The following is a 27,844-nucleotide window of genomic DNA, read 5'->3' as shown; positions in this document are numbered from 1 at the left end:
TGTGCCTCTTTGGGTAGTTTTAGGTATATTTAAAGTAGCCTTGCAAAATAGGAACACCATTGTTAGGTTTAGCTCATGTGGTCTCAGGATTATTTTTTTGGCATCACAACTCTTGACTCCTGCCATCCTTTTCTCATTCTTCCAGCAATTTTTCTGCTTGGAAATGATGCAGTTATGTTGTGGGTTTCAGCTTCTCTGAGCATGTGTCAGAAGGCTTTATTACGCAGTTATTACATAACTGGAGCATGACAGTGCTAGTTATAGATACCAAAACAGAGAGTTGTGGTCTCCGCCCCGGGAGTCTAAGATGATGCTGAAGCCTGGGCACTATTAGGGCCTAGATGAATTAGATAGGGTTCATAGTCACATTATGTAAAGAGAGGGCACTGTAGTGCACAACTTCCATTGTTTTTCCAAATGATTGCACCATATGTGGAGGCCCAGTTATATTTTAAGATTTTTTTGGAACGGGGGAATCCTGGAGCAGGGAGGATGGTTAATCAGGGACCTCTTCTCCCCCGATGTGTGTTTTAAATTGGCAGAGATTCAAGTAGAATTTTCTGAGTGTCAAAGGCGATATAATCATCAGCCTTGAACTGAGTGACCTGTAAGCAGCATTAGGATTGGAACCAATTCTTGCATTCAAGGATCCAATTGTCTAACACACGTGCACGTACACAAACTACTGCCAGGATCTGGTCCCTCAGCGTCTCCTCTGTACCTCCCGGGAACCCGTTCTATTTTAGTAGTGCGACCTCTCAGGGCAAGTAAACAGAAATAAGCAAAAATCAAATATTAGCCAGGAGAATTAAATATTTACCTAGAGCTGCTTTTACATTTCCTATGTGATTAACTGCTTTATTCCTGGAATGTGTTTTCAGTTAACAGCTGTGCCACTAACCCTTGTCTTCATGATGGGAAATGCTCTGTGGACTCCAGCAGCCGTGGGTATCGATGCATGTGCTCACCTTCCTGGCAAGGGGATGACTGCAGTATGGGTAAGAGGAAAAGTAGTCTCCAGTGGTCTGTACTACAGTATGTCCTTGAGATAGGCAATAATGCTGTTTTCCTTCAAAATGTAGGAAAGCAAGATTTTTCATAAGTAAAAACCCTACTTATTTGAGAGTTGGCATACTTATGTGTTGTCTGCAGAATAACATCAGACGATAATGTTGACGCGTCTCCATGATCCGGCTCCATTTGGTGGGCTGCCTCCGCCCCTACTGCACTGGGCCATCTATAGCTCCCTAAAGACCCCTATGCTTTCCTGCCTGTGGCCTTCGCTGCTGGTGACTCGGGCTGCAACCCCACCCCCATCTGCTTGTTAAAGTCCTTCCAGTCCCAGTTCAGATGTTATCTGAAATAGTCCTTAATCTCCCTTCCATCAGGATCTCCTACTCTCTGTACTTTCAAAGCCTGATTTGTTTCTAGTTGGTCATATACATGACGGCCTCCATCCCCTGTAGATAGACAGCCCCTTGAGGACAAGGGCAACATCCTACTCATCTCTGGGGCCCCACTGCACCCAGTGCCATTTGGCCCTTCGGAAGTGCTCACTGCACTGGATAATGATTCTGCTGTCTGCCGCAGGTTCAGTGTGGCCCCGTTTTCTCTCCTCTGTAGATGTGAATGAATGCCTCTTGAACCCCTGCCCACCCCTGGCCATGTGCAACAATACTCAGGGATCCTATACCTGCAAATGCCCGGTTGGGTACCAGTTGGAAAAAGGAATATGCAATCTGGGTAAGAGAATTAATCTATCTTGGAATTTTTTTCTGTACCACAAAATATTTTTTAAAATAACATTTATTGTTTTCCTCCCTAAACAATCAGGATCTTTCCAAGGTATAAACTTAAGGAATATAGAAAGAAGTAAAGATGCTACCTATTTTTCAACCACTCAGAGATTACAGCACCTTATTTGCAATCTTTTTTTACTCTGCATGATATTTGTATACAATTGCAACCATGTAGTATTTGTACAAACTTTATATCTTAAACATTTTTCCATGTTATTAAAAATATTTTACAAACTTCCCAATGAGTACATGGATAGGCCATTATTTGTGCATAACACTATTTGCTTAACCGTTCACCCTACAGTTAGGAAAAATATATATCAAAAGGATATTCTAACTACATAATAAAAAATATATTTTTAAGGAGAAAAAAGAGAGAATAAAACCCTGATTATCCTACCACATTCACACATCCTTTTCATTTTTAAAAAATGATCTTCATGGTCCTGTTCATAGGCAGATACATTTTTCCAAAGCTGCCATAATTGTACCATACAGATTGTCCTACTTCATTCCCTAATTTGATAGTTCTGAAGCTGGTTGATTTTAAATATAATCTCCAGCTTACATGTTAAAAAGCAAACAACCCATGTGAAAACTAAGGTCCTGACCAGGTGCTAAGTGGCCAAGTATCTACGCTTGTTTGATGAGAGGCCACATTTCAGCCCACAGCTCCCATCACATAATAATGTGTTCATCATAAAAGCTTTCTTCCACACAGGGTATAACCTTGCGTTAGAGTGTTCAGTTCAACATGGAACTTGTTGAAGAAATTAGAAGTGAAGGGCATAGAGTTATCTAGTCTGGATAAGGAAACTGGTAGGTAAAGTGACTCACCTTTGATTGACCGGTGTGATACTTAACACACAAAAAGTGCTCAGTAAATATTTTTTTGAGAGAAGGAATGTCTGTGACCTCTGAAAAGTGATATTTGCATGAATTAACAGGCTGAGGGGAATCGTCAGATTTTTTAAAAAGATTGTGTCAAATGACAAAACTAGAAGGGCTAGGTAATGCGTTTGATGTCCTTTCTTTAAAGGGGAACAGTCGTGGACTGGGGGAGTACGGAGCCTCACAAACAGTGGAGCTCTCTCCCTGAGGGGTTTTGGGCAAGCAGGAGTTTTATAGAGTGTTAGAAGCGGCATCACTTCTGAAACAGGGCATGATCGGCTAGGCTTGCATATCTGCCCTTATTTAGAAAGGTCAAGGACAAGGGAGTAAGTATAGAGCCAATAGTTGACTTGGCGTTGGGGAATTGACCGACTGAATATGCTGCAATTTTAGTCACGGGGCGGGGCGGTGGGGGGGGCATTTACAGAACTCGAAAGTTCGGTTGGCTGACGTGGCACCTTGGGCAGGAGCAGCTCCATCTTGGGCCTAGAAATGTATTTCAAACAGTTGATACCCTACTAAAATAATGGTAGGATTTTGGAAATTGTTTAAAATACAAGGATCAAGTCAAAGCATTATTTATTTATTTATTTATTTATTTTTTAATTTTTTTTTTCAACGTTTATTTATTTTTGGGACAGAGAGAGACAGAGCATGAACGGGGGAGGAGCAGAGAGAGAGGGAGACACAGAATCGGAAACAGGCTCCAGGCTCTGAGCCATCAGCCCAGAGCCTGATGCGGGGCTCGAACTCACGGACCGCGAGATCGTGACCTGGCTGAAGTCGGACGCTTAACCGACTGCGCCACCCAGGCGCCCCTCAAAGCATTATTTAAAGGAAAAAAAAATCTAGGCATATAGACATCACTCGAAATCAAGAGTTCCTCTTACTCTAATAGTTTATTTGTTTGGGGGGTAACCGATTCCATTTAGCTACCCCCTGGAAGAAATAGGCCAGGAGTCTTTGGTTTAAGGATGCAGAAGATGGAATGATTTTGTTTTGAAGCAGTGTGGAAAATGCGCTTGCCAGGAGCTCAGCTGCCCGGCTTCCAGCTCTGGAGCTACCACCTACGGCCCATGACCCCTGAGCCTCCATTTTCTCATCTGTAAAATCAGATTACCACCTGCTCTGCTTCCCACTCAAGGTTATTGTGAAGAGCAAATAAAATGAAGTATCTGAGCAAGCTTTGAAAATGGGGGGGTTCTCCAGATGGGAGGTATCATTTAACACTAGCCCCCAACCTCTTGGACCAGAATTGACAGCAATGAAAACACTAAGTACTCTGAATACAAAGTAATACTTATGGATCTTTTAAAAATTCATTTCTATAAAAAGAGAGAGGAAAACCAAAACACAGACCCTTAACTATAGAGAACAAACTGATGGTTACCAGAGGGAGGTGGGCAGGGATGGGTAAAATAGGTGATGGGGGTTAAGGAGGGCACTTGTCAGGATGAGCACATGGTGATGCATGGAAGTGTATAGTGGACATCTGGAATGAATATATCACTATGTTAACTACGCTGGAATTGAAATTAAAAACTTAGTAAATAATGAAAAAAACCATTTATATAACCCATATAAGTCAGCAGTTAGTTGCATGTGAAGTAAAAAATTGCCTTAAAGCCAGATGATGAAAGGCAGGCATGAAGACGTCAGTGTGCTGGGCAGAGTGCAGGGGCTGCAGGACGCGGCGTGATGCCGTCTTCAGAGCTGCTCTTAAAGCAGAGGCCACATTTACTGTCATGATTCGGAAGAGATCTGTGTACGTAACAGTTACAATATGTATATTTCCGTCCAGAGAGTCTGGGTATCAGCCTGGATGGGTGAGAAAGGAAGATGAAGGAGCGGGGTGGGAGTTGTGGAAGCCTGTGTGCAGTGTCCCACAGGCACCTCAGATCAGGAGGAGAGCCGTTCTTTTGTGTTAACAATCATCTTTCCCTTTTCAAGTCATTTAGCTTCATTGTTCATAAACATCAGAGGAACATGCAAATTAGAGCATGCTGAAATGCTTTCATTTGGCCAAGAATGTTTTCAAAGAGCTCCCTGCTGCTCAGAAAGAGTCCTAAGCAGCTGGCTTCAGTGAACTGTAGAACAAGCAAAAAGATGTTAAATAAGGATTAAGGGCTTTAGACAGTAAGTATAAGATGTTAAATGTGTTCCCTGGCTCATTTGTGGGCCTTTTTCTTAATTCAGCAGGCAAGCTTTCTGTGAAAGAGCAGCTTCGTGGGTTCCCGGGTTTCGAGTCTTTTTTTTCCCTCCCTGTCCAGAGGGAAAGATAAGAATTTAATATAAAGGAAGATAAGAGGCAGATAGAAAGCATGCTATGCTAATTTTTGGTCGCCTGCCCATTTGTAAGTCCCATTCTCCTCAGGCTCAGTCAGCACAAAGTGATGAGTACGATTTTATTTTATAAGTGAAATGGGCCTTGAAAACGGGGCTGCTTTCTTTCAGGTCTGAACTCAAACAATATCTTGAATATGGGTCGTTTGCATTGCCTGGCTTGTGACCATGGGGCCTGGCAGTCCCCGCAGCTTGGGCCCACTACAGATGTTTGGCACCTTCCTCCACAGCCTCTCTGTCGTCCTGAATCCGTTGTCCGATTTCTGGAAGTCTCTTTCATCAGCGACAAAATGGGCATTTCCTCTATGCGAGAGGGATGGCGGCTGGTGGGGTAACTCTGATGAGAAGAGGAAACCAAAGCCTGCCCTTGAAGCTGAGGGCTTTGCAGTGTAGGCTAGAGAACAACAGCGTTCCTCTATCGAAAGCTTTCTCAGGCCTGACGAGCATGTTTTGTGCTTGACCCCACATCCCCTCCCCCTCCTCCTGGGATTATGTCATTTAGGCCAGCTGGTCTTTCCTCCTTGTCCCAGCTTCACTGAGCATCTACTGTGTAGGAGGCGACTGGCAAGGTGGCAGGATGGCTCCTCACAGCAGCCCTCACACACGTGCAAAAGGAGTTTTTGACCCAAAGCTTTACTGAGTCTGAGCCTTGTGCTCAGTTGAAGCCCACCTTCCTAGAGAGGAGCTAGAAGAGGGAGAGGTGTTCTCTATCCTCAAGGAGAAGGACAGGCACCACGGTTGTCCTGCGAGGTGGAGTTAAGAGTGATATGCTAGAGATTTACAAACACACGGCTATGTATGAGTCGGCCAGTTGCGTGGTCTCACGGGTTATGTTCTCATTTTCAGTTAGGACCTTCGTGACAGAGTTTAAATTAAAGAAAACGTTTCTCAATACCACCATGGAGAAACACTCAGACCTACGTGAAGTTGAAAATGAGATCACCAGAACAGTAAGTTTCCTGAAAAGCATCTTTCTTTGAGTCCTTTGTTTTCTAGAATTCTAGAATTTCATTCAGAACTGGGAACCTCGTGAGGACCAGCTATATTTCCTGGGCTATTGTTCATTTCCATTACATTTGGGAGGTAAACTTCATGGTAAAATTAAAAGCCTCTTGGAAGTTGAAAGGAGGTGCTGAGATCCAGTGACACCCAGGAGAAGCACTTCTTCGGTGTGCTCTCACATGCAGCCTTTATCAGTGCCTTGGTGTTTCTTTTCCCTGTGCAGATTCATAGTCACAGACGGTTAGATGGTATGCACCAATAAGAACTATTGGCAAAGAGGAAAGATCCAGAAAATCCTACTCTCCCATCTGCAGCTGACATGCTGTGTGACTTTCGCTCTGTGTTTCCAAACTTGGGGAGAATGATGCTCTTTTTCCTCAGGAGAATGCCAAAGACATAGCAGTTAATCCTGATTTTCCAGGGTTGAGAACTCACTGCACAGATTATCTAGGGGCCTTTGGGGAGCCTCAGTGTTCAGTTGGTTAAGCATCAGACTTGCGGCTCAGGTCATGATCTCATGGTTCGTGACGTGGAGCCCTGCGTTGGGCTCTGTGCTGATAGCTTGGAACCTGGAGTCTGCTTTGGATTCTGTGTCTCCCTCTCTCTCTGACCCTCCCCTGCTCGCACTCTGTCTCTCTCTCAAAAATAAATAAACATTAAACAATTTTTTTAAAGCTTATCGAGAGGCCTTTGATTCCTCTTCTTTCCCTCTTTGCCTACTTTTTGTCAGGTGGAAAAAGTAAGGAAAAATTAAAAAGAAGGAAAACGAGATAAAAATGAAGCTCAGGGGCACCTGGGTGGCTCAGCCAGTTAAGCATCCAACTTTGGCTCAGGGCATGATCTCACGGTTCATGAGTTCAAGCCCCACATCAGGCTCTGTGCTGTCAGCATAGAGCCCACTTCGGATCCTCTATCCTCCATTCTCTGTGCCCTTTCCCCGCTTGTGCTCTTGCTCTTTCTTTCAAAAAAAAGAAGCCCAAATAGTAAATTTACCTCTCAACTGCTACCTGAGTCTAAGATTTGGTGTTCAGAACATTGAAAATTGCCATTAGTATAAGTTTTAGAGATTAATTGATTTCTGATTTCAGTTTTACTTGTTTTTTATATGTAAGAGTATATTAGCCAAAACCTATAGGATTTTATAGGACTGTAGATTTTATTTGCATAACATTTAGATTCCAATTCTGTCTTTGTATCTATTGAGCATCTAGTCTATGACAGGCACTTTGCCAGATGCCTCACTCCTGTAAGAGGTATTGCCAGCACATTTACAGCTAGAATTTGGGGAGGCCCTGAAGGTTGATGACATTGCCTGAGTTCAAACAGAGCAGATGCAAAGTTAGGGAATAGCCTACTAGACCAGCCTCACTTCTGACACCATTTGAAGGTTTGGGGATCCCCAAGACCACCCTCAGATTTGATAGTCACTGTAAGGACTTCAGATCTCAGTGAAAGCTCTTAAACTCATGGTTATGGTTTATTACAGTGAAAAGGTCCCTGTTACAATCAGCTATGGGAGAGACACATAGGGCAGAGTCAAGGAGGATTCCAAATTTGATGCATCCAGTTGTCTTATCCCCATGGAGCCATGCACTGTGTTAACTCCTCTTGACAATGATGTATACAGTATTCATGGAGTATTGCTAAGCTCACTTGAATCTTGGTGTCTAGAGCAAATATATGGACATATTCAACCGCTCACATGGCTGACCTCAGTCTCCAGCCCCTCTTGAGGTTAGGCTGATACCATATAACCCCAAACCCCTGCATAAATCACGTTGTTAGGTATTTGGAGTGGCCCAGGGCCTCCAGGTAGACAAAGGATATTCCAAAAGCTTATTGATTAGCTTCTGGGAGCCAAGGGCCAGACCTCTTTTTGAGCAAGATTAAATTCTTTACTATACAGCAGGATTTTATGTCTACAAGCCTATACCTGGTGTTCTTGTCACTTCACCACAGCTGCCTCTTGGGTGTGCTATAGGTCAATATTTCCTTCAAAGGGAGTACAGGGGCTTAGAACCCTGTGCAGAGGTGCTGTCCCTCCCAGTGTACGGTGCTCAGTGACTTACTTAACTTGTTCATTTTCACCAGGTATGAGTGTATAATTTACTAGTGATGTGACATCCCCACTTCCATAGATTAGACTAGACTGGAGAAGCCACTTCAAGTGGCCTTTCCCAAGATACCATTCTGTTCTGAAATGTGCCTTTTCTGTTTTTACCTGGGGAAAAATGTTTAAGTAATTATACTACTAATAAATCATTGCCTATTAGAATAGAAAGCAATGTCATACAAAGCCAAATGTTTGATAACATCCTATATTTCATTCCATCTCATGAACAGTAAATGTGTCTGACACAAAGGCTTTGAAGACAGGTATGTCTGCATAGGCCAAGGTATTACAACCTTCCGCTGCATAGAAGGAATCTCCAGCCTCCACTGTTGGGGGAGCAGAAAAACAGGCATGGAACTTGATGCCCTAGAGGGATTTTCTGCTCTCTCTGAGGGCATAAGGCAAACACAGGGAGAGTCACTCTTAATTTGCTCTCGACAAAGGGGCTCTTGACCCATGTAATGTAATTTCCCATGGAGAGCCTTTTTGAAGAGGACCTATCTTTGAGTTAGGTCAACTCACTGCAGATTATGAGGGGTTTGTGTCGGGCCTGCCAGACCGGGGGTAGCTGAAGTCTTTTCAGTGAGCCTCGTTCACTCTGCAAAGTCCAAATAAACAGTTGCCTCTGAGTTTTTTGAAACCCTGGGTCTTAGAAGAGATCTGTTCCTTTGAAGATGTTTTGCATCCAAGGGTGCTGTTCTGAACATCATTTCCTGCCAAGATTTTCCCCACTGATTTACTATCTGCCTCTTTCCCTTTGTACTCAGGGAACAACAGAACAAGAGCAGAGAGGCATTTAAGAAGGGAATAAAAAAAGGACACCACTCCTCTGTAAAGCTGCCTGCTGATAACTTGATAGCTAGAAAATGCCTATTTTATCCTGAAAATAGGAAATTGGTTCTAGGTCTAGGGCTTTTATCTATCTCACAGTTAACGACCAACCTGTTCTTCCTTTCAGTTAAATGTGTGTTTTTCAATGTTTCCTGGTTATACCCGATCCACAGTTCATGCTTCTAGGTAAGTAACAGAATTACTCTCACTTGTGAACCAGTTTTCATAAAGGGGAGGCTATTCTAACATAGGTGACAGCAACTAAACTGGGCTCTGTTTTGACCAAGCCACAGAGTGACCAGGGGGGCCAAAGTCACTGGGCCTCCATGCTCTCCCATTCCCTTCCTGGAGAACGGAGATGGATTCATTTTCCAAAAGCCCTGGGCCCACATGTCATTTTAGGACAGTTAAAACTCTACACACTTTGTCTACAGGGAGTCCAGTGCAATGGTCATGTCCCTGCAAACCACGTTCTCCTTGGCCTCCAATGTGACACTGTTTGACTTGGCTGACGGGATGCAGAAATGTGTCAACTCCTGTAGGTCCTCTGCTGAGGTCTGCCAGCTCTTGGGATCTCAGAGGCGGATCTTCAGAGGTAAGAGAATGGCCCTCTGGGAGAACCCCGCCTATACAGTTAGGCACAGACCTAGGATAGATATGTAAGGCACTCGGGGCTCAGATTCAAGAAGTTCATCACAGAGCCAGTCTATCTTTGAAATGGGTGCTGGGGCTCCTGGGTGGCTCAGTTTGCTAAGGGTCTGACTTTGGTGCAGGTCATGATCTCACAGTTCATGGGTTTGAGCCCCGCATCAGGCTCCCCGCTGACAGTGTGGAGCCTGCTTGGGGTTCTCACTCTGTCTTCCTCTGCCCCTTCCCTGCTTGCACTTTCTCTCTCTCTCTCAAAAATAAATGAAAACTTTAAAAAAAACGGGTGTTAAGCGAAAGGCCTTTGTGTGTCTATCTTTGTACATGTGTGCGTGCACACACACATAGCCTTGAAGTCACCGGGTTCTGGCATGTTGCCTCTTTTTTGTCTCCTCTTCTTCACTGGTGTATAAGAGATGATGGGATACAGGAGCTGATGCGATGAAATCATTCCTCTTTACCTTAAAAAGTTCCAGCTCTCTCTGAGGGAAACAGAAATTCCTGCACAGAATATACATGCTTATCAATACCCCAAACCTTCATCGTGATAGTCCACTAAGTAAAAAAAAAAGCATGGGCAGTATTACCCATCTTGTTCGTGTGTTTGCAAATCACCAATGCACAGAAACAAGACCAGAACGATGTAGGCCAGACTACTCACTGGTTTCCCTTTTCTTGTTCTCGCTTTATTTGCTTCGTCAAAACTTCTGCAGTACATCTACTGTGAAGTAGATACAGAGAGGGATTATAGACAAGGAGTTCAGAAGGCAGACTTGGATCTTGGAGAGGAAGTTTTGCCTCTGGGTTGGGAAAACTTTGCTAGAATTAAAGTTGCTTCCTCACAAAGGAGGCTTATTCCTGCTGCTGTCTCGTAAGTGATCAGAGTGAGCTCTGGTTAGCTCCCTGTGCTAGACAGTTAGGACTAGCAAAGGATGCAGACTCTTTGAGCCTCTCCATCTGGTGTCCAGACGCTGGATGTAAGTTGTAGGGAGCAGGTTTGGGGCTGTATCTGCTGGAAGATCCAGGGCATTCCCAGGGGCTCAGGGCTTTCTGAGCGCTGATCCACAGGGCTCTTCTCACAGGCCTGTGCATGGCAGAGCTGGGGAGCTGGGAGCATAACCTTGTGAATGCTGTAGCTTTAGCTCCTTTCAAGGCTAGTTATTCATATGGGGGAAGAAAGGAGCTGAACTTTCTGGAATTGAAGTTGCTGTCATTTAGCATCATTGGGGAATTAACTAAAAAGTTTACGCCTCATTATATTGTGCTCTAAACTTTGAGGCAAGAGCTCTTCTTTGTTTCTCTTGCCAGTGATTCAAGGGTCCCAGTTTTTCATCTCTAGTTAGCAGGAAGGGGACCTTTTCATTCACTAAACACTTAAAGAGTGCGTCCTAGGGGCCCCCCCGGGTAGCTCAGTCAGTTAAGTGTCCAACTTCAGCTCAGGTCATGATCTCATGGTTCATGAGTTCGAGCCCCGCGTTAGGCTCTGTGCTGACAGCTCAGAGCCTGGAGCCTGGAGCCTGCTTTAGATTCTGTGTCTCCCTCTCTCTCTCTGCCCCTCCCCCGCTTGTGTGTGTGTGCTCTCTCTCTCCCTCTCTCCCCCCAAAATAAATAAAAACGTTAAAAAAAAAAGTTCATCCTATATGGTCAGCATAGTACCAGGTTAGTTTTATGTCCCCAGCAAATGTGTTTCATGTCTTGCAAATCAAGTGGCCACATACTTGGATTTGTAAGATCCTGCTCATGGCAGGCCTGCTCACTCTGACCCCATTTTTTTCTCTTATTTGGATGTGGCCTATGGGAAAGCCCCTAGCTTCCTAGCTTCCTTGCTGAGGTCCCATTCTTTGTTTTTTTTTTTTTTAGATTTTATTTATTTATTTTCTTAGAGCAGCGTTAGGGTCACAGCAAAACTGAGAGGATTTCTCACATGGCCTCTTGCCCCTACATGTGCTTCTGGTCCCCATTCTGTACCTCTCCTTCCAGAGCCCTCGAAAACAAAGACAGCCATGCCTCTTGGCTGAAAACAGGCTCACTTCTCTGGTTTTCCTCCCAGTTCTTCTCCTGGCTTTGCCAACATACCCAACTCTGTCTCTTTGCTCCCTTTCTGAGTGCTGGAGAGGTAGCCTTGACAGGCAGGAGCTGTCAGGTTCTGATATTTGGGTGTTTCCAACACATGGGTATGCTGGGCTACTCTGGATGCTGCCCTTGCAAAGGCAGGTGTTCACCCTGCAGTTTGCAAAATGTCCACTTCCTCAACTTCCAAAGAGCTGCAGCTCTAATGCCTCCAGAGGTTTAGAGTCTTTGGAAATCCCCCAAGGAGTGTCTCAGCCTTAGATTTACATAAGTTCTCATTGTCTGTCAGGCGGATGTTATGCCCAGGAAAGACCATGGGAATTGTGGATGTAGAAAAATCACATCGCCAGGCTTAAAATGAAAATGGGATTATATGTGGTTGCATTTGATGGATTTATGGCAGAATGTTCTTTAAGGATTTTTAGGATAGCAACTCCACTGTTGCAGAGGCAAGGCCTGGCTTCTTTGCTTTGTTGTAGGGAAGGGTTGCTTCAGCAGGGCGAGTAGTATTTGTCAGCAGGCTGGATTGATGGGCAGGATGGACGGAAAATGTGACATTGACTTCCAGAAAATATCTAATCAGGCCAGGCAACTCAGTCTGGCTACTGGACAAGGCTAGCGCCAGCCTTTAACCCCGGAAGTATTCCTTTATATTAAAGCTTGAGGACTGGCAAAGCTTTCCAAAAGTTTAGATGACGAATTGTGGGCGTTTGGTACCTCTCTGATGCCAGCTTTATAGTTTGTCTGGTGAGATTTTCCATTTTTTATTTTTCTCTTTTAAATACCAACTTTCACAATAAACAAAGGAAATTCTATCGCACACACAAGCTGAGTTTTGATTTAGCACACCAGCTTCCAATGATAAAGACAGGAAATGCAGTGTTGAAAACTAAAGGCTGTGTCCTAAGCTCGCCTCCCTGTGACCAGGCTGTCCCCTAGGTCCCAAGCTCTCGGGACTCAGAAAAGGAGGCGGCTGTGGGGACCCTGTGTGGGTGTCAGCTCACATCACCACGGTCGGGGCAGTTTTGCCATGGTAAGAACCAGTACCTGGTTTCTGAATAGGTTGGTGTCTTCCTTAAGATGGGAAAAGGGAGACCAGGCCTCACTGCACGGTGTACACATCACCCTTCGGCAGCTCTCCCGGTCGTGAACTTGCTCTTACCTCCCTGCAGCAAGAGCAGATGTCAGTCCTGCCTTGCTGTATACTTGGCTGTGAAGAAGTTACTGTCCACTATCCAGTTAGTTGTGCGTTTTTGTTCTACTGTGTGCCCCCATTTACATGTGCCTTTTCGTCAGGCGTGTCTTAGTGAACATGCCCTCATTATGTGTCTCGTGTATACAGAGAGGGTCTACTGTGTGCAGCCTCAGAGAGGGCCACATGCCCAACAATGAGTGCTTTTTGACAACAAGGAGATACTTCTTTGTCATCCATGAAATGAGCATGGCCCACATGCCCAGAGCTGGACAAGCCAAGTAGATACACATGTAGAAAATAAGGCCCTAAAGGGAAGGAGGTAGCAAGCCAGAAAGGCGCATTCCTCTACCCAGCTCTGTCTCCCGTGGTGATGGCCTGGTGACTGGTGACCTGAAGCACCTTCAGCATGCATGTATTGAGCACTGTGTGTGACCATCCCTGTGCAAGGTGCTGAAGCCCCGGAGATGAGTAAGCCCCAAGAAATGGCCAGTGTAGTGGGGACACAGGAAACACAATGACACCACAGTGCTGGGGCAGCTGATTGTCTTCCACACCGACCCTTAGAATAGGTCTGTGGGCAGCAAGCTGTCCTGCCAGAGGAGTGCACAGCCTCCCGTTAGGTCATGTAGACACAGAGCAGACCCAGAGCCGTGCCTCCGCTGAGACAGGTCTGAGCCTCCGCTGAGACAGGTCTGAGCCTCCGCTGAGACAGGTCTGAGCCTCACGGCTTCCTAAGAAAGACACGATCATGTTTCCTGGCTCAGTGCTGTTTCTCCCCCGCAGTCTGTTAGGACGCAGGCACGGAAGACACCATGGCACCGAGGGCCGTATTTACGGTGGCTGCCGGGGTCGGAGACAGCACCCTGTTTCTTCTGTCTGGGTCCTCTGTCCCATAGCATGCGGTGTGACCTGGAGTACAGAGGCTTGGGGCTGACACAGGGAAGGAGTGGCCAAGGCAGCTAAAAGCGGGCCCCTGAAAGGAGACTTGTACCAGGCACTTTTCAGAAACTGTTCTCAGAGCCTCTTTAAATAGAAAGTTGATGTATCTTGAGGTTTGCAGTGGAGGAGGTCTTGTTTTGTTTCACTGTCTTGTTTTTTCATCTTAGCGGGCAGCTTGTGCAAGCGGAAGACTCCGGAATGTGACAAGGAGACCTCCATCTGCACTGACCTGGACGGTGTCGCCCTGTGCCAGTGCAAGTCAGGCTACTTCCAATTCAACAAGATGGATCACTCCTGCCGAGGTACCAGCAAGTTCCCGAGGGTTCTGTGGCCCCGGCAGGGACAGGGAAGATGTTTTTCTCTGCTCTAGGTGTGACTGTTCTAAACTAGGGGTAACTAGTTCTTGTTATTTTGCTCACAGCAGGATTGAATGCGTTATCTCCTTAGAATAATAGCATTATCTCTGACCTGCGCAAACGGGTCTGGCCAATCAAATTCAAAGGAAAAGAAGAGAGAATGGAATGACTATGGCAGTGCCTTTTTTTTTTTTTTTTTAGAGGAAGTTAGGAAAATTGTTGTTTTAATTCCCAAAGCTTTATTCTATTGTCTGCTAATCTTTGAAAATGGAAACACAGGCATGGAGTCGGGCCTGTCTCTTTTAGAGGCAGCTGTGGCCTAGTAGACAAGGTACTGCTGAGGCTCAAGAGAATCAGAGCCCGACTCTGCCTCATGGATCATGTATCATCTTGAGCAAGACACTTTGCTTTGCTGCGCCTTGGTTTCCTCTTCTGCAAAATGGGTATGCTGATGCTTCATTGGATATTCTGGGGATTGAAGAAAGCAATGTATATGGAGGTACTTTGAAAGCCATCAGCATTTGCCCTTGTTTTTTACCCAGGATGTGGCTGAATTAATGAGTTCCAGTTTTAAAGGTTTCATGAAGGGTGTGAGGGCAGAAACCTAATCCTGGTAGCCTTGTAGGTGAGACTTAAATCCTTTCAGTTTGAACTAAAATGCTCAGTAAATGCATGGCAAGAATACTACTTTAAAGTAAAATTAATTCAAGTCCCGAGCACCGCGTCCCTGACTTACAAACGACTGCTAGAATTTGTAATCACCAGGAAAACTAGCAATATAAAGGCCATGGTGTGGCTTTAAGCGCTGTACCACATTAGAATGTGTATGACACAGTTTTCCTGCTTGGCCAACACCCACTGGTGACAGATGTACTGGAATCTGAGTGAAAGTCACATACCGGGGAAAGGTGACCTTGTCATTTATTTCTATCAGGACTTCCCAGTAGAGGGCTCGTTCCATCAGGAGAGGATAAAAATACATTCGGGGCAGTGCTGTCGTCCTGAGCTTCAGACCCTCTGACTTAGGTTTACACACACTGGCTTTGAAAGTGCACCCCCTCTGCTCCACACGCAAGCCCTGCGGTGGGCTTTGAAGGGGAGGCTGACCCCGTGTGCCGGTCAGCAGTCCTGAGGCACGACGGCCTTGCAGCGCTTTTCAGCACATGTCCGTCTGCCCCTGTGATACAAAGAGATGATGCTTCCTAGTTCCCCCTTACCTGGTTTCATGCCATGTGTTCCTGGCCCTTCTTGGAAACTGGGGCATTGAGTCCCGCGGCATGTGGGAAGGTGACCTCTGCTAAAATCCATGTGCTGGGGCGCTGTGTAGCTGGCAGGAGGGAGGGCAAAGTGGGCAGAAGTGGAGCGCACGGGAGTGGTGGCACCGGCGTGTGGAGTCTCTGGAGTTTCCCACAGCCTCAAGGACAGCCAGCCCTGCCACCTCTGCTTCTCGCTGGCCCCAGCCACTTGCCTTTGTTTCCAAGTCAGCAATTTAATCGTGTCGCTTACAGACTAGCATTAGCAATAGCAAGGCCGTCAGAGACTTGCCAAATGAAGGGATACAGGCTTCAGCAACCTTATGTTTATGAGGTAATGACCTAAGATGCAGCATAAGGAAACCTTGGTCAGCTTTCGGGCTTTTTGCCAAGGCCCCACAAAGCCTCGGTTTCTGCAGTATCCTTGTCGCTTACATTTTCATCCGTCAGATGAAAGCCTCTGATGAATGGCTTCGGCAGCTCCTTGGGCACAGCCCCGTTGGCCGGGTTCTGATGGATTGTAGTGACATCTTCTGGCCATTAGTGCTGGAGCACTGGGGTATTTAAAATAAGACCCTGGGGAGCATGGCTGGCTCAGTCCAACTGACACTTACTTTCAGCTACAGTCATGATCTTCCAGTTCCTGAGATCCAGCCGCTTTGGGCTCTGTGTTGACAGCTCAGAGCCTGCCTGGATCCTCTCTCTGCTTTTCCCCCACTCGTGCTCTCTCTCTCTCTCTGTCTCTCTCAAAATAAATAAACACATTTTTTTCTTTAAAAAAGCCCCCTTTTGGTCACTTCACATCCGAGGTCAGTCCCCAGATAAATGGGGAAGAGAGGTATGTAGGTGTGTTTTCTGAATCTGTACATTAGCAGGACTCTATTGTTCTCTGTTGTACATACGTATGCACTTCTTAATGTCTCCCATGAAATACCTTCACAGTGTCTTTACCATACGTTCAAAGCATCATACAAAATTGAAGTAGGTGTCCTTCCCATAGGTGTCTTAGCTTCCTTCTGCCATGCAGGCCTCTTTCTCTCACCAGGCAGCAGGTGCCTTGAGAGCCAGAACTGTGTTTAGAATATGCTTAGCACATTGTGGGGTTTAACAAGTGTCTGTTGAATTAACAACTGGATGACAGGGTAGCAAATATGATAGAACGCAAATGGCAGAGCTTGGGCACAAGAGAGTCTTGAAGACCACCACTTGCTTATTTTATCGAGGGCCAGGAGGCTTAAATTGGCTTATGTTCCATGTCAATAGGGGAAACCCAATCTGGGCATACACACTAGCAGTTGCCACATTTCCATTGTCTCCAGTGCTCCACGGGTCAGTCCTACTAGGGTGTGGAGATGACGAGCTGGGTCCTAAGGCGCACTGGAGCTTTCTTTCTAAGAACCCCTAGAACAGCACCAGGCCCACGGTGGCACTCTGTCGTTGGTGAATGACCAAAGGAGCCCATTCGAAGTAAAGGAATATCGTTACACCAGGAAGTCAGGCCACTTCTGAGGCTGAGTGAAAACAGCCCAACCCATCAGCTCACAGCCTGGGCAACAGATGGACGTTACGTCTGGCAGGATGACAGCCACAGGATGGAAAGCTCCCACCCAGCAGAGGAGGGCTGGGTGGGTAGATTTGATGTAAAAACATTTCCGGGAAGAAGTGTTCAGAATAGAACGACTGCTGTGACATCAGCCTGCCTCAGTGCTGAGATGGATGGGGATGAGTCACAGGGAGGCCAGCGGTCCCCGTGGACCTGCCCTGGAGAAAGAGCCGTGGAGTACCCAGGAGTGGCTTCCTGGCTCCTACAAACCACTGTAGCATGAAGACTGCCAGGGATGGTGCTTTCCGTGCCCAGGGAAGCAGGAGTTCTCAGCTTGTTCCTTAAGAAGGCCCCACCTGAGTAAGGCCAGCAGCGAACTCAGAGGTGTCCCAAGATGTGGGGAAGGGGCTCGTTCCTCCTCCCCTAAATGGAATATGATCATGCCCTACTTTGTTGCAAAAAAGATTGGAAGCACCTACTAAAAAGCCTAAACTTAAACTAAATAAGGTTTAATTTAAAAGATAAATTAGGTTGAAGTGGAAATAAAGCTACTACTTTGCTGTAGCTAGAGGAAAGTGAATATGCAGAAAGATATGCTGTAAAGTCCTGCATGTTTGCTAAAGGTAGGCCACTCGTTCAAGTTCTGAGCTTTCTGGACACTGAGGCAAAGAGAGAAATACAGTTTTAGAGAGAGTCAGGGTTCATAAAACAAAGTACAATCGTTCAGAAGCATCCCCATCTTTGTAGGCCCCAAGGCCCAAGAGAAATTTCTTTGGGGCGTCCTCATCAAGAGGTTACTGCGTGGTGTTGTGGCAGTGTGGCCCGTGACATCCTGCAGTAGATACTGGGGGCCTTCCCAGGGCTGCTGCTTATAATAGCCCTTACTACAAGAGGATGGAGCTCAGGAAAAGTGGTTCTGTGGAGCCAAAACAGCGCAGTCCAGGGTGACAACTCTAATGATCTGCTATAAAAGAATTGTGGATTATTTAGAGCAGTGTTTTCTGAACTATTCTACGAAACTCTAGTGATATCTCGATAATCTAGGACAACAAAATAGATGCTAGAAACATTTAGCATCTAACATTAAAAACAGAAGGAAGCGGGCACCTGGGTGGCTCAGTCGGTTGACATCCAACTCTTGATTTCGGCTCAGGTCATGATCCCAGGGTCATGGGATCGAGCCCCGTGTCCAGCTCTGCGCTGAACATGGAACTTGCCTAAGATTCTTTCTCTCTCTCCCTCTGCTCCCTCTCCCCTGCTCACAGTCTCTCTCTCTAAAAATAAAAAATTAAATTAAAAATTAAACAAACAGAAGGAAGAGCAGCATTGGGCACATCTACGTAAGTTAATATTATTACTAATTATTATTATTACTAATTATACACGTAATTATTACACGTAACAGAGGATGCAGGATGCCTGTGAGAGACCTCCTGTCCCAGCCCACAGGGCATGCACCCCCTGATCCGTGCATGCTGCCGACACTCACATCTTACCATTAGCGTGTGTGCTGTCTGTCCAGGGATTGCTGCTCTATGCCGTGTACCTTTTCTTATCTGTCATCTTTTATGCAGTATATCGTACATTATTCATGAATCAAATTCCTATCACTTCTTGCAGCAATGAATTTGACTATGAGGCCATTTTTTATTGTCTGCTTCCATCCAAGCATGCGTTATAGCTCATGCTGTTCTGTCAGCTTATTGTAGTGTTCCATGATCAAATAAATTCAGAAACTGCTGATCCCCAGGAATGGCTGGGCCACAGCCCTTCAGTCCATGAGCAGCAGCACCAGAGGGTTCAAAGTTATGTTCTTGGGTGATGTGCCGATTAGCACTCATCTAGATATGTCCAGAATCCCCTGCACAGACGGTAGGGTGAGCTCCACCCTGACCATGTCCCAGAGGATGTCACAGCTCCTACTTCCTCTTGGAAGGGGTCAGTGAGGGCAACAGCAGGTTAAAGGTTTGACTTACATTAAAGAAACCAAAGCATTTGTCTGTGTGTATGTGGAAGGACATAACACAGGGGCCACAGAAAACTTCCAAAAATAATTACATTTGTTGGATAATAATTATAACTACAAACATTTATTTGGTGATAACTATGTGCCAGGTGCTTTGCTAAACCATTCACGTGCCTTATTTTATTTAATTCCTTCCAAGAAACTACAAGGTAGATACTACTATTGTTGTTATTATCCCCTTTTTTTATAGATGGGAAAGTGAGAGCCACTAAAGGGTTAAGAAAATTCTGTGGTAAAATAAAAGGTTGAGTTGGCAGGTACTAGGTAATTCTAAAGCTATTTATAGGCTTCTGGTTCTAGAATATTCTTGGAGACTTAAAGGGACTGGTGTCTACTAACTGTCAGTTTGGGCCAAAGGAAGTCAAGGGACATATTCATGGATTTCCCTTTTCTCTTTCAGCATGTGAAGATGGATATAGGCTTGAAAATGAAACCTGTATGAGGTAGGCTCTGTGCTCATATATTCTGATGCATTTGTGACAAGCCTTATTTAGAAGTTACTTGGGTAGATTGCCTCCCATTACTTCTTTTGATTTTTGAAAGTAATTCTTGTTCTTTTTCTTTGTTGACTTGCAGTTGCCCATTTGGGCTCGGTGGTCTCAACTGTGGAAACCGTGAGTATGCAATGGTCTGGATTTTCGTGTGGGCGGGGCCAACGTTGTTGTCCTGCACAGGGTGTATGTCTTCCCCTTCCCTTGGTTCCTCTCAGCCCCTATGCTGGGAGGTGTGGGGAAAGTGGAGGGCTCTCCAGGGGCTCCAGGTCTGGCGGAGGAGATGAATACATTCCTGAACAGCCCAGACGGTGGAGTGTTAATACAAGAAGCTAGGGGGCGCCTGGGTGGCTCGGTCGGTTAAGCGTCCGACTTCAGCTCAGGTCACGATCTCGCGGTGCGTGAGTTCGAGCCCCGCGTCGGGCTCTGGGCTGATGGCTCAGAGCCTGGAGCCTGCTTCCAATTCTGTGTCTCCCTCTCTCTCTGCCCCTCCCCCGTTCATGCTCTGTCTCAAAAATAAATAAACGTTAAAAAAAATTAAAAAAAAAAAAAAAAAAAAGAAGCTAGGTGGGAGGTGGGAGGTAGGACAGAGCACGCCCAGGAGAATAGAAGAGCTTCCTCAGTATTTCTTGGAGGGGATGGAATTGGACGTTTTGGAAGACTTCAACTGGCAGAAGGAGAAGGAGAAGGAATCCAGGCAGAGGGAACAACTTGAAGGTCTTGGGGCAGCCTGGGCTGGTGGTGTTCCAGGGACCATGTGTGTGGTGTGGCTGAGGACAGAAGGAGAGGAAGGCAGAGTGGAGGATTAGTCTGGCAGAGGAAAAAGGGACCACACTGTTCTGGTGTTTGATGGCCAGCCTGAGACTTTCTACTCTAACCAGTATCCATGGTGGAAGCAAGAGTCCAAGAGATGATAGCAGTTGATCGAGAAAATCGGGTCAGGCTTCAGTAAGGAGGGTGGGTTCTGTTCTTTGAGAAAAGCAGTTGCGACTTATTTAAGATCACTTTCACTGACATTTTGTGATCCGGAGAGCTGAGAAATGATTGAAGGAAATTCTGGATATATGATACAATAGGAATAATAACATTCAGTACTTTATTTCAGGATAGATTTGTCCCTCATTCTATAGATGAATATACCAACAGTCGAAGTTTATTAGACCAAAAGTAGACATGACCTTATTTAATATGTGTAAAAGTGCCCAGTTCCTGTTCCCCAGTAGTATACCTGACATTTCATGTCTTCACTGGTATTTTCTTTGCGTATAAAGCTTTCTATTAGAAAGTTTCATTATTGCACTTTCCTTGAGCATAAATAAATAAATAAACTAATATAATAAAGTAAAACAAATTCAATACTTAACTGACATAAAGCTATGTTGGTGTGCCCAGCACGGAGCCACTTTCAAGGCCAGAGTCTAGAGACTTAGAATTACATATCCATCTAGGATTACTGGTGATTTGGGCATTGGCTTTATCCTGACTGCAAACTAGCAAGAGGTTACAGTAAATAGCCTAAGAGAAAGACTGGGGAAGCATTGCTAAAAGCCAATATGTATAGAGTCATATAGAACAAAGGGAGGAGTTCACAGAATTAATGTGATTTGGGGTTTTGTGTGTGTGTGTGTGTGTGTGTGTGTGTTTTAAGTAGTAAGCTGAGGCCATGGAGAGGTGGACAACCCTGTCTTCTTTAGTAATCCCTAAGGACACCATCATGCCGTAAAACCACTTAAGTACAGATATTCATCATGATGGACCCAAGTCATCACACACCAAATGGTGTTCCATGTTATTATGAACTGTTTTTTACTTACAATGCTTCTGACACTAAATGTGTCAGGGTTTTCCTCACACCAAGCAATTCTGACATCATCCAGAGTTAGTGTCAGACACTGTCTCCGTGTCCCAGGACTGCCCCTACTTCAGACACCAATCCCAAGTCCAGGCCTCTGGGACTTCTGACCAGCCAACTATAAATCAGAGGTTCCCACGACCCCTTCCTCAGGTCAGTAATTTGCTAGAACAGCTTACAGAATTTATAGATACGGTAGAGTTGTATCATGTATGCAAGACACTTATTTAATGTTACCAGTTTATTATAAAGGATGCAACTCAGGAACAGCCAAACAAAGAGATGCAGAAGCAGGTATAGGGGCAGGTGCTGGAAGCTTCCATGCCCTCCTGGACACACCACCTTCCCCACTCCTTTAAGTGTTCACCACCGCAGAATTTCTCAAAACTTCCTTGTTTAGGGTTTTGGGGGGAGTTCCAGTACGTAGTATCAATAAATGATATTGGGGCTCCTGGGTGGCGCACTTGGTTAAGCATCCGACTTCAGCCAGGTCACGATCTGGCAGTCCGTGAGTTCGAGCCCCGCGTCGGGCTCTGGGCTGATGGCTCAGAGCCTGGAGCCTGTTTCCGATTCTGTGCCTCCCTCTCTCTCTGCCCCTCCCCCGTTCATGCTCTGTGTCTCTCTGTCCCAAAAATAAATAAACGTTGAAAAAAAAATTAAAAAAAAAAATAAATGATATCACTGGTCATGGGCCATTGGAGGTTGGAGGTGGGATTTAAGTTCCTCCAGCAACCAGCCCCCATCCTTGGAGGGTTACTTCGTTAGCATAAACTGAGGTGTGGTTGAGAAAGGCTCCGAATGAATAACAAAAGGTGTAACTCTCACCCCTTTCATCCAGAAATTCCAAGGGTTTTAGAAGCTCTTAGGCTAAGAACCAGGAGTGTAGACCAAATAAAAATTTCTTAGTATATCGCAGTATCACAGGTGTACTCAGTTTAACAAGAGGAGGGAGTTATCATACATTATGCTTTTTAAAAATGATAAAATAGTAAAAATTATTTTTAAATATCAGTGCGTGAAAAAGTGGGCTTCTGAACTCCTCTCTACTTCCTACATGGGATTGGATGCTGTCTGACTCATGAACCACTTAATAAAGCCAATTAGATCTTCAGGAAAAAAAAAAAAGTAGACTTTAGTTTTTTGTTTTTGTTTTTTAATTGAAGTACAGTCAACACGCAATGTTTCAGGTGCACAACATAACGATTCTACAAGTCTATACATAATGCTGTGCTCACCATAAGTGTAGCGACCATCTGTCACCATCCATCACTATTACAATACCATTGATTACATTCCCTATGCTGGAACTTTTATTCCTGTGACCTATCCATTCCGTAACTGGGGGCTTCAGGGTTTTTTTGTTTTTTGTGGGTTTTTTTTGTTGTTGTTGTTGTGTTTTGGTTTGGGTTGGTTTTTTTTTTTTTTTTTGGTTTTGTTTGTTTTGGTTTTTTGTTTTGTTTTGTGTTCTGGGTTTGTTTTTGGTTTTTTGTCTTTGTTTTTTGTTTTTTCTGAGGTTTGTTGGCCTATGTAAAACAGTGTGGATAGCAGTATATGTCCCTTTATAAAAATCGCTATTTAGACGAGCTTTGTCAACTGGGTTCAGGATCTTTATGCTTGTGTTCAGGAAGGTATCTGTGCTTTACAGGGGCTGCCTGGGGTGCAGAATTATCTTTGTTCACTTTCTAGTGTGAATCTCACTCCTCATTTAAAACCAGAACCAAGCCATAGAACACTCTTAAATTGATCAGAGAATGGAGTAGCCTGCGCATGAAAATAGACAGAAGAAAGCCTAGAACTTTCAGTGTAGAAAGAAGGAGCCTAAACAGTCAGACAAAACAGTTACGATAATTTGAGACGTGTTCACCAAATGCTAGAATACTAGAACTAAAGAGTATATATAGTTCTTTAGAAGAGATGGTTTAGAGCTAACAGTGGCGATTGCACCACGAGCCTGTAAACCTTATTCTAAGACACTGTAAATATTAGAAAAGGAGAAGCTTTAGATAATGTCATAGAGGATGGTTTTAGAATAATTTGAGGGAAGGAGGAAGGCTCAAGATACAGTAGAGTTGTATCACATGTGCAAGAAACTTATTTGAATAGAACCCCATCAGATGGCAAAGGGAGAATGAGGAAAGCAGGTGAGGAGTGTGGAGATGTGGCTGGCTCTGGGGTTAAGCCAGGGAGCAGGAAGTAGGAGACGCCATCTGCCACATCCTTCTGGCGTCTCCTGGTCCTGACAGGCCTCTCAGGAGCCAGTACTTCAAACCCCGTTTGCTCAAACAGCTCCCTAAATAGGCTTTACCAGAAAATGCTTTGATTTCTCAGTGAGTGGAAAAGTGATCCAAGGAGGGAAAATGGATATAGGGGAAAGCCCCATAAAGGGTTGGGGAAAGGGATGTGAACTGTAGGGCATTGTTCTAAGTGGCATTTTGTGATTTTTTTCTTCAGAGATCATTAAAGACTATACAGGTCTGGAGATGATATACCCGTATATCCATTGATTGTTCTGTAAGTTCCTGTGTCTCTCCCTTATGTCTGTGGGGTCTTGGAAGTAGCCAGGATATTTCTCTCTGATCCTGAGACTTCTTTTCCTTCCGCTTTCATCCAAGTTGTTATCGTTATGTCCAGCAGAGGGCAGGCTTCTGTCTGGATGACCCGCTTCCAGCCACCTTGTGTTGGTGACTTGTTAACTCCTTGATGGTGTGTGAATATCACTGTACGATTTTGATATCTGTTTTAGTGTTGCAAAGCAGTCAATAGTGGCTGATAATAAATAGCACCTTCCACCTATCCCTTTGTTTGAGATCTCAGGTCGGCCCTCAGTGTTGGTTAAGGAATGGGAACACCTGAATTTCATCCCCATTTGTGGTGATGGCACCTTGTGGAATCTGGCTTGTCACTCGATGTTTTGTGCCAAATAACAGCACTCTGACCACTCACTGCTGTCACTTCTGCTCTCACCACCAATGACAGTGAGTGCCTTCTTGGGGCTGGGGTTTAGGCTGGATTCTTTGCAGGCAAGAAATGCTTCTCTATGCAGACTTCTTGGGGCACATGATCTACCCAAGCTCGATGAGTTGGAGAGCTCACCTTTTTTATAGCCAAGTCTTGAGATTCCCTCACTCCTACATTTCTGGAAGTCATCCCATGCCACTACATTCTGGGTTTAGGCATAACCTATGACCTGCCTTTCTGAAAGTTTCTGTTAGCTTTTGAGTTATGTGCAGATTCCACTTCTTGCTCCTCATAGAGAATATTCTTCAAGCTGGAGAGGTCAGGACAAGCCTTTCTTGCAAACCCCGTTCGTCTCAGAGGTAGCACGGGCCCAGGAGCACCTGGTAGGGCCACCTGCACCCCCTGCATTCACCCTTCAGCTCAAGTCTGCACCTGTCACTGTACTTCTTTTTATTTTCTTCCATGCCCAATAAACAGACACCTGTTCACGCCACAGATCCTAACAATTCTGCCTCCTAGCTCTTATACTGGCCTCAGAATGATCTTACAAACTGTCAACAGAGATGCCCGTACTTCCCCTTCTGCTCCACCTTTTCTCAGGTGCCCTCATTTCCTCCTTTGCTTGCATTTTACACGGGCTCCTCCCATGCCATCTTGGTTTGCTTCACCTCTTTTCTCTTTGTAAGATAAATTAATTTTGTTTTTTCGGAATATAAAATAACACATGCCCGTTAATTTTCATTTTTTAACTCAAGTTAATTAGAAAATAGAAGTTGAGGGAAGAAGGAAACTACAGTAAACACTCTCATCACCTACTAAACTGCACTGTCAATACCCTGGCATCTACCCTTGCTACTACTAAGCATGGCTCACAGGACCTGCAGTGCCAGCTTCCCCCGGGAGCTTGTTGGAAATGTAGAATTTCAGGCCTCTCCACTCCAGACCTATGGAATCAGAATCTGAATTTTAACCAGACCCCTCAATGTGATTAATATGCAGATTTATACACATATTAAAGTTTGAGAAGCACTGGTATTATGTATCTTTCCAGAAGTACATATGTGTGCATCTTTCTAACAGAATATACTGTTTTGTAACCTGTTTTTAAGCCTAGTAAGCTGTGCAGTGTTTTCATTTACATCATTTTATAAGGTCACTTTTGATAACTATGATTCTACTCTGCAGATACACCATTCCCCTCTTACTACCTCTTTAATGTCTTTTTTTAATATTCCCATCCTCTAAGCCATTTTTCTATTTTGTGGTTCTTGTCACTTTGTGATTATAGAAATCGCATAATTTTCCTAGATTACCTTTGTCTGGCTGCAGACGTTTTTACCCATCCCTCTTATATGTTCACAACACGCCTTAAAAAAAAGTTTTTTTAGGGGCGCCTGGGTGGCTTAGTCGGTTGAGCGTCCGACTTCGACTCAGGTCATGATCTTGCGGTTCGTGAGTTCGAACCCCGCGTCGGGCTCTGTGCTGATGGCTCAGAGCCTGGAGCCTGTTTCCGATTCTGTGTCTCCCTCTCTCTCTGCCCCTCCCCTGTTCATGCTCTGTCTCTCTCTGTCCCAAAAATAAATAAACGTTGAAAAAAAAAATTAAAAAAAAAAAGAAGGTGTACTGGTTGGTTCAGTTCTGACACTATTAGTGACGTGTGTGTTTTTTCCATGCCACCAAGCACTTAACTCACTTCTGACATGATCTACCTGGAGACAGCATCAGATCCCACATGTTAAAGGCTCGATCCCATAAGACTGTCTCCCCTTCCTCATCAGATGCCAACTGCAAGTCTGAGTGCCTGTTACCTATGCTTCTGACCAACCAGCTGTGGATCAGTGTTCCCACAATACCCTCCTTGGGTTGCATTAATTTGCTAGAGTAGCTCACAGAACTCAAATAGTGTACTCACTAGATCACCGGTTTATTATAAAAGGATGTAACTCATGAACAGCCAGATGGAAGAGGCACACAGAGCAAGGCCCAAGGGAAGGTTGGGGAGTTTTTCTATGTTCTCTCCCTGGGAGCCACTCTCCCCAGCTCTCTGCATGTTCATCTGCCCAGAAGCTCTGTGAACTCTGTCTTTTTGGATTGTTATGGAGGCTTCATTACATCAGCATGATTGGCTAAGTCATTGGCCATTGATGAATTCAACCTCCAGCCCCTCTCCCCTCCCCAGAGGTCAGGGGATGGGAACCGAAAATTCCAACCCACTAATCACATGGTTGATTCTCCTGGCAACCAGCCCTCCATCCTCAGGCACTTTCCAAAAGTCACCTCTTTAATATAACAAAAGACACCTTTCTGTTCTCTTCACTTAGGAAATTCCAAGGGTTTTAAAAACTTTGTGCCAGGAAGGGGTAAGACCAAATATATATTTCTTGTTATAAATCACAGTATCACAGTTGGCTAAGGTTCTTCTGGAGTAAATCAGCCTCACTAGCTTAAGCAACAAAAGACAGCTTAGTGGAAGGATCCTGGGGTGTGTCATGGAATTCCAGGGTCAGAAGGAGTAAGAAGCAGGGAATTGTGGGGAACCACAGCAGCTGGAGCTTAGGGGCTTGCTCTTCAGACTACACATTAACAAGACTCCATCTTTATCTCTCACCTTCACTCTTTGCTGTGTGTGTCCATGTGCAGGCTTTCCCTCCTTCCCAGACAACATGACTGAAAATAGACTCAGCAGGCAGCTTCAAGTACATGTCACCGTTCAGCCATTTTGAAAGAGAAGGCATGTATGCGCTCTTTCTCTGTCTCTCTCTCCCTCTCCCTCTCTCTCTCTCTCTTCACCAAATTGCAAATCCTGGGAAGGAACTGACTGATCCACTTGGATCATGTGTTTACTCCTGGACCAGTCAGCTGTAGCCAGGGATGGTGCTATAAACACAAACGTAACCCACTCTAACCACCCCCGGTGTAACCTGCACATGAGGGGTGTGAACGTTCCCAGAGAGGGGCTGCCTAAACAGTCCTGTAGTAGTTTTCATCCAAATGAGCATATAAACAAGGACAAATGTAGCTTATAGGAAAGACCAAGCCCACGATGGGCTCCCAACAACGACAGCAGCATCAGCCTATGATCAAACTACAAAAAGAATAAAGAAAAGATAGGCTGTAAAATATCAACAAATGTCAAGGAGAAAGTAGAACTAAGAATTCCAAGTTCATCATTCTGGAGAATCTCTTCCAATAGAAAGGATGGGATGGACAAGCCTAAGACGGCACTCATTGCCTTCTGTCTCGCCGCAATAAATAAACAGAACACCCACAAAACTGTAAATGTTATATTTGGTGTGTATTCAAACCCCATGCTCTTCTACATCATTATGTGGCCTCATCATAAATCCAAGGTCAGTCTTAAGTTCAAAAGATCTGTTTTAGTTCATGAACTCACTTGATAGCACATATGAGGGAGAAAATTATAGGTTATCTTGTCCATAAGCTCATTACAAGTTCCCGGTAATAAGACCTAACTGCCAAAGAGCATTGAACATACGCTTTAAAAAAGAGGAGGTTGTGTGTGTGTGTGTGTGTGTG

At 44.9% G+C, this 27,844-nt stretch overlaps 1 protein-coding gene across 1 annotated transcript in view; it reads left to right on the top strand.

Annotated features, from left to right (window-relative positions):
* Positions 1 to 27,844, top strand: part of HEG1 (heart development protein with EGF like domains 1) — a 60,854-nt gene that overhangs the window by 17,792 nt on the left and 15,218 nt on the right. Inside the window, exons 7-14 of the mRNA XM_040484776.1 lie at positions 882 to 998; positions 1,624 to 1,743; positions 5,880 to 5,983; positions 9,107 to 9,165; positions 9,414 to 9,574; positions 13,996 to 14,130; positions 19,407 to 19,449; positions 19,583 to 19,620. Coding sequence (XP_040340710.1) covers positions 882 to 998; positions 1,624 to 1,743; positions 5,880 to 5,983; positions 9,107 to 9,165; positions 9,414 to 9,574; positions 13,996 to 14,130; positions 19,407 to 19,449; positions 19,583 to 19,620 — 777 coding nt within the window. The remainder of the gene's footprint in view (positions 1 to 881; positions 999 to 1,623; positions 1,744 to 5,879; positions 5,984 to 9,106; positions 9,166 to 9,413; positions 9,575 to 13,995; positions 14,131 to 19,406; positions 19,450 to 19,582; positions 19,621 to 27,844) is intronic.

Source organism: Herpailurus yagouaroundi, unplaced genomic scaffold (assembly GCF_014898765.1).
Source record: "Herpailurus yagouaroundi ecotype Mexico unplaced genomic scaffold, PumYag 162, whole genome shotgun sequence".
Taxonomy (NCBI): Eukaryota; Metazoa; Chordata; class Mammalia; order Carnivora; family Felidae; genus Herpailurus; species Herpailurus yagouaroundi.
Note: the sequence above shows the minus strand (reverse complement) of the source record. Positions and strands in the feature narration are given on the sequence as shown.